Genomic DNA, 13,716 nt, shown 5'->3' with positions numbered 1-13,716 from the left:
CATGTCACGTTCCTTTAATTCCCTTTCCGCTTTTCTCTCCTCTGCTTTTCTCCCTTCTAACCTTTCCTGGAGTTCTCGTTCCACTCTCCTTTCCTCTGCTTGTTTCTCTTCTCTCCTCTCTTCTGCTTTCCTTTCTTCTTCTGCTAACCTTTCCTGGAGTTCTCGTTCCACTCTCCTTTCCTCTGCTTGTTTCTCTTCTCTCCTCTCTTCTGCTTTCCTTTCTTCTTCTGCTCTTTCCTTTTCTGCTTTCCTTTCTTCTTCTTTTAGCCTTTCCTGGAGTTCTCGTTCCATTCTCCTTTCCTCTGCTTTTTCCTTTTCTGCTTTCCTTTCTTCTTCTGCTCTTTCCTTTTCTGCTTTCCTTTCTTCTTCTGCTCTTTCCTTTTCTGCTTTCCTTTCTTCTTCTTTGATCCGTTCCTGGCTCCGTAATTGCAACTCCAGTTTCCGGAGCTCCACGTCTTCTGGTTCCTCAGGTAGCCACTCCCAGGCTAACTCGTCCCATGTTCCTAATCCCACCATAGACTGTATCACCGTGGTCTGCAACTCTGCCTTCCTCAAATTAGTTCGGACCTCCAAGTTAAAATGTTTGGCCAATTTCAAGAGGTCCGACTTTAGCAACGCTCGGAACTGTGCCTCACTCGGGGTTTGCCCAAAGTTCTGTGCCACAAACGCCATGGTGCTTATCGTTAACACCTGTTAACCTTCACCCAAGACTTTACCCCAATTTCTCAAAAAATTTTCCAATTAATAATTAATTAATAAATTTTAATTAATAAAAAATTCTTATTTTATTATTTTATACAATTTGAAATCCCGGACGTAGACCCAATTGCGAATCGTAATTTGGACGAGCCCCCAATTCTTTTACGTGGTCCCCTCGGTGAATACCTGGTCCCAGTGACCCCCGGACCGTGAGAGGAACTTCGCCAGAAAGCTGTATTATATATGCGCTTTCGCCACGCAAGCCATATGAATTTCATCCCAGAGACAACTGATGTTCAAGGATATATTTCTATGGTAATGATACCAAACAATTTCAATGACACAACCATCAACTATATTTCAAGAACACAACCACGGAGATTTTCCCCGAGCAATCAACAATACATAATCATCACCAATTCCCAATTCACAATCAATTCCCTATGATTAAGATGGCCATCTTATACATGTGTGTCCCGGTGAGTACTCACACCCCCTTTCGGTCTCTGCTCCTCACAATGTCTCTCGTCTCCGCACACGGGCGGTTGAACGAACCCCGGGCGGACGTGCTCCAAACGTGCCGTCTCGTACCGGGGACAGCTGCTGCAGAGCCCCTCCTTGCCAAGCAACGGGGCAAAATCCAGCGCGGCTTCCAACGCGCGCGAGGCCCCAAAGTGCGACCCGTACGCGTCCTTGTAGACGGGGCAAAACCAAGCGCGGGTTGCAACGCGTGCGAGGCTCGACGTGCGACCCGTACGCGTCCTTGTAGACGGGGCAAAACCAAGCGCGGTTTGCAACGCGCGCGTGGCCCAACGTGCGACCGCTTGGTTCCGTGCACGAACTCACGGGGACTTGACGGGTCAAAAGGTAGTTACGCGTCCAGGTAACTCCTCTCGCCAAACGGGTTTCGGAACGCCTCTGTTTTCCACGCAGCGCGAGGTCGATTCCACCTTTTGTCGTCGCGGGGTGAGGAAGATCAAGAAGAATCCTCGTCCTGTTCCCTCGTGTCTTTTCTTCTTCCGTTTTTGGTCACTTCCGTTTCCGGCCACTGGTTCAGAAGGGCTCCTGACCCTCCAATCACAACAACCCTTAATATACTACACACGGATAAGCAAAGATCTGAATATTAATTCACATAGATATGTAACAATTGGCATGTCCAAATATCAGCTTCCTAGCTCAAAAGGTGCCTGAGATAATGCCCAGAAGAGAAAGGAAATACAGTCATGTGAAAAAGTAAGTACACCCCATGTAAAGTTTTGACTTTTTCAACATATGTCAACATACAGCAATTTGATCTTCATTTCAACAATATTGATAGATAAAGGTGATATAACATAACAAATATCATGAAACATTTACATTTTGTAGCCCATTGTATCATTTAAATAAAAATAAATTCAAATTTCGCATGTGGAAAAAGTAAGTACACCCTTGGCTCTAATAGGTGGTATTGCCCCCTTTGACAGAAAGAACCTCAAGTAGGCGTTTCTTATAACTGTCTACCAGTCTCTGACATAGACTGGGAGAAATTTTTGCCCACTCCTCCATGCAGAATTCTTTCAGCTGTGTGATGTTTGAGGGGTTTCTTGCGTGCACAGCTCGTTTCAAATCCCCCCACAACATCTCGATGGGATTTAGATCCGGGCTTTGACTTGGCCATTCCAGAACCCATTCAGCTTGGCCATTTCAGCTCTTTCACGAGCCTCGATTCAGTATACAAAAAAAAAAAAAAAAAACCTCCATTTATTTCTTTTCAGCCATTCCTTGGTGGATTTACTGGTATGTTTAGGGTCATTGTCATGTTGCAAGGTCCACCTTCGGTTGAGCTTCAACTTTCCGACAGACGGCCTCACATTATCCTCAAGCACCCTCTGGTACAATGAAGAATTCATAGTGGATTATATGATGGTGAGCTGCCCAGGCCCTGATGCAGCAAAGCTGCCCGAAACCATAATATTTCCACCACCGTGCTTTACAGTTGGTATCAGGTTCTTGTGGTCAAATGCTGTCTTTGGTTTTCGCCAAACATGTCTTCTGGTACTGTGGCCAAATAGCTCTACCTTTGACTCATCTGTCCAGAGCACATTGTTCCAGAAGTGCTGATCTTTGCCTAGGTGTTCATTGGCAAACTTTAGTTTTGCCCTGATGTTCTTTCTGGACAGCAAAGATTTCCTCCTGGCACACCTCCCACGTAGATAAAATTTGTGCAGCCTCTTTCTAATGGTAGACTCGTGCACTTTGACATCAACAGTGGCAAGAGCTACCTGTAGGTCCCGTGATGACATTCTGGGGTTCTTAGAGACTTCTTTTAGCATCTTGCGGTCTGCTCTCGGGCTGAACTTGCTGGGGCGGCCTGGCCTGAACAAGTTGGCAGTTGTTGGGAATCTTCTCCACTTGTAGATGATCTTCCAGACAGTCGAATGATTGATTTCAAATTGTTTGGAGATCTTTTAAAATCCCTTCCCAGACTCGTAGGCATCTATAACCTTCTTTCTGAAGGCCTCAGAGAGCTCTTTTGATCTCGGCATGGTGACGCCACACACTTCAACAACAAAGAGCAAACCAAACTAAATGTCTGAGGTTTAAATAAGACAGGTTCCTCCAAGATCCTCTCTAACAATGTTCTAATCATTTGCACCTGATTTGCACCTGAGCTGGTGCACCTGATTCGAATTTTAGGTATTTGAAGTAGTGATAAATGTAAGGGTGTACTTACTTTTTCCACATGCGAAATTTGCATTTATGTTTATTTAAATTATACAATGGACTACAAAATGTAACTGTTTCATGATATTTGTTATATTATATCACCTTTATCTATCAATATTGTTGAAATGAAGATCAAATAGCTGTATGTTGAAATATGTTGAAAAAGTCAAAACTTTACATGGGGTGTACTTACTTTTTCACATGACTGTATATAAGTGCTTAATTACTCGATAATAATTCATTAACCAATCAATTAATTGATTAATCAAAAAACAAAAAATACGGTTTTTGACAAAGTACTTACTCACTATTGTGCCAAAATTTCAGCTTTCGAGCTCAAAGAATGGGTGAGATATTGCCCAGACAAACAAACAAGAAAACAATAAAACAAACAACCAGAGTGAAAACTGAGTGCACCCTTACAGCGTGGGTCATTGCCGAGCCCCCTTCGGTGCCCGGCAATGACGTTATGCAGCGCCTGGAGATTGCATAGGAAAGGAGCGGTGTACAATACTCACTGTCCCGTCCTTCATTGTCCAAATGACTGAACCCACACCTGTCTTTGGGTCTTCTGTAAATGGATGATTATTTGGTGGAGAGAATGGGAAATGGGGGAGTGGGAGAGGAGAGATGACAATGTAATTCAACATTTCATTTTGTCCATTTCATTTTGCATTTGGTTTCAATATTCAAACGAATGACTCAAAGTTCCTTCTAGCTTCTCACAAGATGTAATGAGTCAGAACTTGTTAATACTGTACTGCGTATATGTTTTGGGCGCATTGTGTGTGGCTTTGCTCGTGTTTTCTTTCCCCAGTCAGCTATGCCTATGTGCAGATAGAGAGCTTATGAGCCCTGATTCCATCCATATTAAAGCCTGAAATGCTGTTGTGAGTGCTATGGTCTATTTTTAAAAGAAAGTTGGCCTACATTAAAAGTGAATCTAAAGCATTGAGCATTTCATTTGGTCTGAGTTTACTCACTGATATTGTCATTAAACTTAATCCCTGGATTTCTGAACAAAGTTCCTAATGTAATAAATACAATTTCCGGCTTGTACAGAGCACACGTGTTCTGAACCGGCTTCCTGGCTTGTACAGTGCAATTTTCAAGCATAGATTATATGCTAGCAAAGGTACCCGGCGTTACTGGGCAACACAAACCCCCTTTTTTGAGGGAATATTAAGAGAGGGGGGAGCGGAGGGGGAAGAGAGGGGAATGTAGGGAGGAGGGTGTGGGGTAGGAGAGGATAAAGTGGAGGGGGGTGAGAGGAAGTGTAGGTAAAGGGGTGGGGGAGAAACAGAGAAGGGAAGGGAGGAGAGTGAGAGAGAGTGAGATGGGGGAAAGAAGAAAGAAAGAAGGGTGGGAGCTAGAGAGGAGTGGCGGAGGGAGAGAAAGAGAGAGAGAGGGGGGGGGAGGGTGGGGGTTAGTAAAGAGAATGATATGTTATGCTTAATGACCGTGCACATGCGCGCACACATGCACACCCACAGAGACAAAGAGGGGTGGGAGATAGATCGAGAGAGAGGGGGGTGGGAGTGGCAGAGGAAGAGAGAGGGGGATGAGGGGGCGGTGGGAGAAAAGAAGAGAAAGGTGAGGGGAGGAGGGGGGGGTTAGTAAAGAGTGATATGTTATGCTTAATGACCGTGCACATACACACACAGAGAGACGCAGAGATAGAGAGGTGTGCGTGGACGTGGGGAGTGTGCATACCTCGAGGCCATCTTATCAGCCGAGGTTGTATCTTAAGCCACTGTTAATAAACAAACTGAGATTCCACATTGTATGTATATGTTTAAAATGTATCTCATTTGGTATTATGCATTGCTTCTGCTTGAATGCTGAGCTTTGCCTGTGTAGGGAGCTTTTCAAAAGCAGCGCCGGAAGCGGCCACCAGAAACGGGAGACAGCCGAACGCACAAACGCATGGACAGACACCATGCTTCACATTATATTGTAGATAACAACGTAACAGTGAGATGTATAAACACCTGTCGCTGTTGGTCACCATAACAAAGCATAAATGATGAACAAACCTGATGCTTTCGGCAACTTGAAAAGCAAGCAAGCACATAATCCCTGATCCCTGTTCATAATATATATTTTTTTTTTTGGCAAATAATTATGTATATTGGTTAATGCTGGGACGTTAGCAGTAAATAAAATGTTTCTGGAAGAAAAAAATCTGGCATGGGTCATCTAAATAATACCTGGAGAGTTAGCCAATAGCTTTTCTTGGGAATACAGAAATGGAAACGTTGTTACAGAGCAACAGGTTATTACCTGAACGGCCAGTAAGCAGCAATGCTGAAACTAGGCAGTGGCGATAGAGTGTCTTTTCTTCATTTGACAGCTCAGTTCCCGTAGAAAAGGGTCGGAAACCAAATTTCTTGCTAATGGGGACTTGTGCCGCTACAGCAGCGAGGTACTTCAACGTCTGCCGCATGTCTCGCCGCAGTCGCCTGAAATTTGTTGTATCACAAACATGGGGCAGCTGACAGAGTTGCAGCATGTGACGGTGTATCTTTGTTGATGGAATGAAATCTCTACAGAGTTGCTTGCATTCATCTTGCTCTCTTTCTTTAAAATCCTCATCCCCTGAAAGAGGAAAAGGTGGCGGAGCTTTGCGGGCTGACGTCACGAGTCCTGGAACACTCGGGGGTTCGACACAAGCTGTGATCAAAGAGCTGCTCATACGCGAGACTGCATAAGCATTCATCTCGACTTCACTCTCCGCCTGTTCAATAGACTTGTTTTTTGTTCTTGTTTTTGTTTTTTCTTCTTGTTTTTCGTTCTTGTTTTGTTTTTGTTTTTTGCTCTTGTTTTTTGTCCAATTCACCTTGGACGGACTGACCTCCAGTTCTCCGGGCCAGAAGACCAGGCGTTTGACTCCAGCTGCCGAGAGAGAAGAGTTAAACTTATTTGGGAAAACAAATGTTGTAAATATAACAGGTTTTGAAGGGACATCGATTAGTAAAACGGAATTGAGGTCAGATATTCATCGATATCAAGTCGATATGCTTCTACAGCAACCATCCAAAATGCCTGGGTCACATGTTTCTTAGCATGCATGTTTTCAGTTGCAAGCTACCACAGTAATGAGCATTTATGTAGTCGGTTATCAATGTATTATTATCAATATGCACCGTTCAAAAGGAGTTTGGAGCATTGGGAGCATGGACGTCGCGATATGAAGACCTCAGAGTCCTTTAGCCGCTGACCCAGGCTCACAATGGCTGCCTGTCCTGCATGCAGTTCATAACCTGAGCAGAACATGCCCAACAGCTTGTCCTCCAACACCACCACCAACCCAACCGGCAGAATGGACACCTGTCATGGGAGTTGTTTGCAAAGAATGGAGTGAAACCTGAGAAACCATGAAAGATATCCAGCAACATCTATGAGGTGAGTGATCAAAAGGTCTTGTATTTTATGGTCAAAGTTTTATTTAATGGCTTTCCTTCTGGGTATAGGTTTGCAAAATCATATCCAACTTAACCTGCAGTGTAGGGCAGTGCCAAAACGGCAGTTGCATGATGGAAGACGGAAGGTAAAGTCAGCTGTAAAGTTAACTTGTGCTCACTTGAGTACTTGAACAATTCCATACCTCAGCATTTTTGCACTGGGGCGAACGTGCTAAAGGGGATTTCTCCATCCACAGGCTGAGGATTGAGTGTAAAGTACTGTGGGAGATACGTGGCCGAGGCTTTCGTAAGGAAAAACCTGAAAGAGAAGCGAGCAAGAATGGGTGAGGGTGAAAGGAGGGGAATGGGAAGGGTTGGGATGGCAGTGCAAGTTAGTGTGAATCACAGCAAGGCAATAACTGTAGGCTTCAAGTCTATACTCTTATCTGACCTGATCTTAGAATAGTTATAATTCTGAACTTTCTGGAACCAAAGGATGCTTTCTATACAGTTGTAACCACAGATGACTTGTTGGAATTCTTAGACCTGTTCTGGATGAAACAGCAATAATTTTACACATTCGCACATTGAAATCATTTCAACTGCTTGTTTATAGTGTTCCCATCTAAGCACTTATCTCGTGATGCTCAGATTCCAATTTTAAATCCCACATGCTGTCATGATTTGTCTCTTTTATAAGAACCAGTACACCTGCTCACTATGGGGGTGGCATGAAGGGTCATTACTCTCTGGGATATATAGATTACAGTAGATATAGGGTCGAGCCTCAATAACATTAGGGGGGGGGGGGGGGCGGGGAGAGTGGTCAGTGTCAAGTTTATTGGCTTAAGCATTCGAGCAAGCATTCCATTCAAAACTGTTGATAAGGAGCGGCTGGCTTGGCAAGCGCTAGCGAGCTGCTTAGTAGCTGAACACACCACGGGTTTCCTCCCTTTCAGTTTCGTGTCAAACAGCTAGTAGTAACTGTTCCAAAAGGCCGCCACGAAAAATGCCACATTAGTGGCAGGATCATGTTTTAACCACTGTGGTGTATATAGATTACAGTAGATCTTTGCTCGGTTCCACAAGTAAAATTTGCCTCACAGATGTCAGGATTCCTCCAAATTTCTTTCAGTGTAGTGTTAAACAGCATCAGCAACTCTTTTAAAAAAGGTAATCATATGTGTTTGTGGTTTATAATGTTTTTTGTTTGTGGTTAATTTTTTTTGTTTTACTTCTGGTGGGGGTGCTCCCACCAAAATGGCACGATAAGATGTTTATACGTCTTAACACGGCGTTTTTTCAAGGAGGAAAAACCTCTTGGGGAGGTGGGATATTATTGTTACGTTTATGGGGGTACGTGAAAGAATCCCATAGGAAAGGTAGGATTGTATAACTGTAGCATGGACCATGGATGCAGAGGAGAAATCTCAATAGACTTAAGTAGGGAAACTGCAACTTAAGATTGCTTATGTGTCTTCACACGAGGGGTGAAGCAGTGCTAATTAGTGTATGGATCAAGGCTAATTTTCCCCAGAACGTGATTTCCCCTCTGTAACTTTCCCTTTACGTTTTGCTGACAAGGCCGGCCATGAAAACCTCCTTTACACAACAACAACGGCCGACAGAACCCAAGCAGAGCCGATCGGACTAAGCCCCGCCAAAAGGACCTAATAATGAAAAAGGCTACGCCTATGGGATGGTGTGATGGGGAGGTGGAGAAAGAGCCGGTAGGCCACATCCCTGAAGTTCATGATTGGCTGAGAGGAGCATGGGGTGAGTTGGAAAGAGCTTTGCCATTGGTCGTTGGGAGGTCATCTTGAAGCTTGAAGAAGAAGAAAAAGCACGTTTCGCTTGGTCCTGGTGAAGAAGCTTGGCCATTTTGTGTGCTTTTGAGGACAGCATTTTTCTGCGACGATCGTTAAGGAGCTTCGATTTATTGTTGGCACAAGGGAGCTGGAGGCCACGCTGTTGCTCTGGAACCGTGGTGAACACTGAGAGGGCCGTCTTGGCTGCTCGCTTCACGGCTCAGTGCGCTCGCGTCATCGGCCGGTGCTTTATTGTGTGCTTGGGCACGGGAAGCGTTGGACTTGGCCACCACTTCAGACCTCACCAAACGATCTCGTTGGACGAGCTAAGTGGACTATAAAAAGGGATTTTATTTTATTTTGTTATCTTTCCCAGGAAGGCTGCAAAGAAAGAGGTAGCAAAGGCGCAGGAGGCATGTAGGAAAATGTTCGGAGAACGCTTGGATTTGGAAGAGGGTCAGAGAGCGGTATTCAGGATTGCAAAGCAGATAGCGAAAGAGAGGTGTGATGTGATGGGGGTGAGCTGCTTGAAGGATGAAGTGGGACAAATCGTTGTCGACCCAGATGGAATTAAAGGAAGATGGAAAAGATATATGGAAATGCTGTTGAATACAGAGAATGAATGGGATGGCAACATAGAGAGTAACCCAGTTTTAGGACCGGCAGAGAAGATAACTGAGAAGGAAGTTGAGGAAGCGATAAAAGCAATGAAGGGTAGAAAAGCGGGAGGGCCGACAGGAGTTGTGGGAGATATGTTGAAGGCAGCAGGAAGTTGGGGTGTGAAGAGAATGACAGAGATCTGTAATCTGGTGGTGAAAGAAGGCCGCATTCCAGTGGATTGGGAACTGAGTACCCTCGTCCCTCTATACAAGGGGAAAGGTGACCCTCTGGAGTGTGGCTCGTACCGAGCGATAAAGTTATTGGAGCATGGAATGAAGGTATTGGAAAGGGTGTTGGAGAGGAGGATAAGGAAGAAAGTGAAGATCGACGAAATGCAGTTTGGATTTATGCCAGGAAGAGGAACGACAGACGTGCTTTTCATTGTGAGGCAGTTGCAGGACAAGTACATGGAGAAGAGGAAGAAGTTGTTTCTTGGGTTTGTTGATCTGGAGAAAGCATTCGATCGCGTTCCACGCAAAGTATTGACATGGGCATTGAGGAAGTTAGGAGTGGAGGAATGGTTGATCAGAGTAGTGATGGCAATGTACAAAAGAGCGCACACAGCTGTAAGGACGAAGGACGGGAACAGTGGTGAGTTTGAGGTGAAGGTGGGAGTGCATCAGGGGTCGGTACTAAGTCCACTACTATTTGTAGCTGTGATGGAGGTGCTGGCTCAGAACGTAAAGGAGGGTTTACCGTGGGAGTTGTTGTATGCAGATGATCTGGTGTTGATTGCGGAAAGTATGGATGGACTGAAGGAAAAGATGAACACGTGGAAGGAATGTATGGAGACAAAAGGTCTGAAGGTGAATATCGGAAAGACGAAGGTGATGGCAAGTGGTAAAGCATGTGGTGAGGTGGAAAGAACTGGGAAGTGGCCCTGTGCTGTGTGTAGGAAGGGTGTCGGAGTGAACTCCATTCAGTGTACAATGTGCGCTGAGTGGGTTCATCAAAAATGTAGTGGTCTGAGAGGGTCATTAACCAGTGTGGCAGCTACATTCAAATGTAAGGTGTGCACAGAGGGAGCTGCAGATGGAGGAAATGTTGAGTTGGATCTTGGAGACGGTGTGAAGCTGGAAGGTGTGAAAACATTTTGCTACCTCGGAGACATGCTGAATGGAGAAGGTGGATCAGACTCGGCAACGGTTGCTCGAGTGAGATGTGCATGGAAGAAGTTTCGGGAATTGAGTGGCGTGCTGATGATGAGGGGAGTGTCGTTGAAGCTGAAGGGAAAGGTGTATGCTGCATGTGTGAGAAGTGTTATGATTTATGGGAGCGAGACATGGGTAATGAACGTAGAGCAGCAACGAAGGTTGGAAAGGGTGGAAATGCGAATGGTTCGACGGATGTGCGGAGTATCGTTGAGAGAGAGGAAGAGAAATGATGAATTGCGAAAGATGATGGGAATAGAGCCTGTGATTGATGCTGTGAAGAGGAACAGGTTAAGATGGTTTGGTCATGTGTTGAGGAAGGATGAAAGTGACTGGTTGAGAAGAGTGATGGAAATGAATGTAGAAGGAAGTAGAAGACGGGGAAGACCGAGAAAGGCTTGGCTAAAGATGGTGGAAGAAGAAATGCGGGCAAGGGGGTTAACAAGGAGAGATGCAGAAAATAGGGCAAAATGGAGAAGATTGTCATGGGGACCGCAAGGCTAACCCCCGCTCTAGCAGGGAAAATGGCCTTTAAAATGCATGTTGTTGTTGTTGAGTGGCGTGCTGATGATGAGGGGAGTGTCGTTGAAGCTGAAGGGAAAGGTGTATGATGCATGTGTGAGAAGTGTTATGATTTATGGGAGCGAGACATGGGTAATGAACGTAGAGCAGCAACGAAGGTTGGAAAGGGTGGAAATTCGAATGGTTCGACGGATGTGCGGAGTATCGTTGAGAGGGAGGAAGACAAATGATGAATTGCGAAAAATGATGGGAATAGAGCCTGTGATTGATGCTGTGAAGAGGAACAGGTTGAGATGGTTTGGTCATGTGTTGAGGAAGGATGAAAGTGACTGGTTGAGAAGAGTGATGGAAATGAATGTAGAAGGAAGTAGTAGAAGTTGTAGAAGGAAGTAGAAATTAATGTAGAAGACGGGGAAGACCGAGAAAGACTTGGCTAAAGATTGTGGAAGAAGAAATGCGGGCAAGGGGGTTAACAAGGAGAGATGCAGAAAATAGGGCAAAATGGAGAAGATTGTCATGGGGACCGCAAGGCTAACCCCCGCTCTAGCGGGGAAAATGGCCTTTAAAATGCATGTTGTTGTTGTTGTTGTTGTTTGTTATCTTTCCCCTGTGTTGTATTCGTAACTGCTGGAGGTACCTCAAACTAGAATTTAAGTTTTACCTCAGCCCTCATTTTCATTCTTTGCTTGATTTTCATTAAAATCATTATTGTTTAATTATCCTTGTCTTGTTTGCATGGTGTTGGGTTCGGGAATAAACCTGTGTGTTTTGTCAGGTAAACGTCTCGCAGTCTCCATCTCGCGCACGTCATACCGCCAAGAATTCGGGTGTTGGCCTCAGGAGATTAAAAAAACGTTCGGCCATTCGGCATCCAGTGGTCTTAATCGCTGGTGACGTGACAAATGGTATGCAGGAGTTGGGATTTTTGAATCCAACAGGACAGCCACAATCCATGCATGCTGAGCTTTAAAAAATAATATTGAAATCTAAATTATAACGATCACCTCTCTACCATCGAGGGAGAGGTGGTTGTGGTGACCTTTCAATGTGGTTGTATTAAAATTTTTAGGTTAAAATGATTTCTTATGTTTGCAGTGGACTACCAATCAGGTAAGGGAATAGGTAAGGACACCAAGGTATATAAAGTTTTATAAATGCCAAACGACAAACCACCGGTTGATTAACAAACCAAATATTTCACCTAAAACTAAATACTGACATCAGATGGTAAAGAAGTCGAATATAATCTTTCGCAAATGATGATTCAGAAGGAAATTTATATACTTCGAAGAAATTTGTAACTGTTAGGCCTCATGTGCAGACAGGTTCGTGCAGCCATTCTGGTGAGTATAGTTACACAAAACAAGTAAACAACCAGCCTGAACATGCTAGTAGAGACGAGGCATTTGTCACAGAAGTATCACAGACAGAGAAAGTAAAGAAGCAGTTTGGAAAGGTAGAAGTATAAAGCTCCGGGGCCAGACAATATGCATCCAAGAGCTTTGAAGGAGGTGGCTGAGCAGATACATGTGATTTTAACGGATATCATTAATATCTCACTGGAATCAAGACAAGGTACCAGAGGATTGGAAAGCAGCAAATGTTTCACCATTATTTAATAAACAATCAAGAGAAGAATTGAGGAGGAACTTACAGACCTGTTAGTTTGACTTCAGTTGTGGGGAACATGTTGGGTACGTTAATTAGGGACCAGATGGGGATCTATTTAGATAATTGTAAACTACAGGCAGTCAACACGTATTTATCAAAGAGAGTTCATGTTTAACAAATTTATTGGAATTCTATGAAGTAGATTCTGATTGGGCTGGATGAGCAAAGTGCAGCGGATGTAGTGTATCTGGAGTCTAGACTGTCAGAAGGTAGTTGATAAGGTGCCACATAGGAGGTTATTAGCTATGGTTAGTTTGTGGAGTGGCTGGTAGAGTTGCTAACTGGATTGTAAACTGGCTTAGTGATTGGAAGCAAAGAGTAGCTGTGAGTGGGAGGGACGGGAGAATGTAAGTAGTGCGGTACCTCAGCGGTCAGACTAGCACCATTATTATTCATAAATAGTGGGGTTAAGAGTCGGCTATCCAAATTTGCAGGTGATAAGAAAGTTGTAGGGCAGGTAGAGAGGAGATGGGGGAGGGGGGGTATGGAGGGGGACGAAGAGATTCAGGAAAGTCTAGATGCTTTCACAGGTATTGTAAAAGATTGGTAAATGCAGTTTAACATAAAGAAATGTAAGGTAAATGAACCACCTTTGGAGGCCATTTTTCCCCACAGAGCAGGGGTTGGCCTATTTCAGGCACCGTGGTCCCCTTTTTGAAGCAATGTTTTACAGCCGGATGCCCTTCCTGCCGCCAACCCTGTTAGTCGCCTCTTGCGACACATAGGGAATTACCAGTGAACTGGTACTCAATTTGCCGACCTCGGAAGGATGACAGGCTGAGCAGGCTGAGTCAACCCCCCTGGGGTTAATTCAGCGATCGACCGGGATTATGAACCCAGGATCCTAGGATCCCAAGCCGGCACCCTAACCGCTAAGGTAACACCAGGCTTCTCCATCCACGGTAAATACTGTATAATAATTTAGTGAGGCCTCATCTGAAATATCTTTTCCATCCCACTTCTGAGTTGGTGAAAGTTTTGGTCACCAGTTCTGAGAATGGGAAGTTACTCTTTTATGTTTAAACAGTTGTCTTGACTCAATTAGCCCATAGAGAGGGTTCAGCATCGGGCTACGATATTGATTCCGGG

The 13,716-nt window shown here is 44.6% G+C and overlaps 1 protein-coding gene across 2 annotated transcripts in view; it reads right to left on the bottom strand.

Moving 5' to 3' along the window:
• The window catches only part of CDADC1 (cytidine and dCMP deaminase domain containing 1), a 76,876-nt gene that overhangs the window by 36,303 nt on the left and 26,857 nt on the right, over window positions 1-13,716 (bottom strand). For both annotated transcript variants that reach the window (XM_068125151.2, XM_068125152.2), the window contains exons 2-5: window positions 7,019-7,134; window positions 6,558-6,741; window positions 5,695-6,306; window positions 3,930-3,982 (exon numbers count right to left, since the gene is read on the bottom strand). In XM_068125151.2, coding sequence (XP_067981252.2) covers window positions 3,930-3,982; window positions 5,695-6,306; window positions 6,558-6,741; window positions 7,019-7,134 — 965 coding nt within the window. The remainder of the gene's footprint in view (window positions 1-3,929; window positions 3,983-5,694; window positions 6,307-6,557; window positions 6,742-7,018; window positions 7,135-13,716) is intronic.

The sequence above is a fragment of the Myxine glutinosa genome, chromosome 8, assembly GCF_964187855.1.
Source record: "Myxine glutinosa chromosome 8, kmMyxGlut1.1, whole genome shotgun sequence".
Taxonomy (NCBI): domain Eukaryota; kingdom Metazoa; phylum Chordata; class Myxini; order Myxiniformes; family Myxinidae; genus Myxine; species Myxine glutinosa.
Note: the sequence above shows the minus strand (reverse complement) of the source record. Positions and strands in the feature narration are given on the sequence as shown.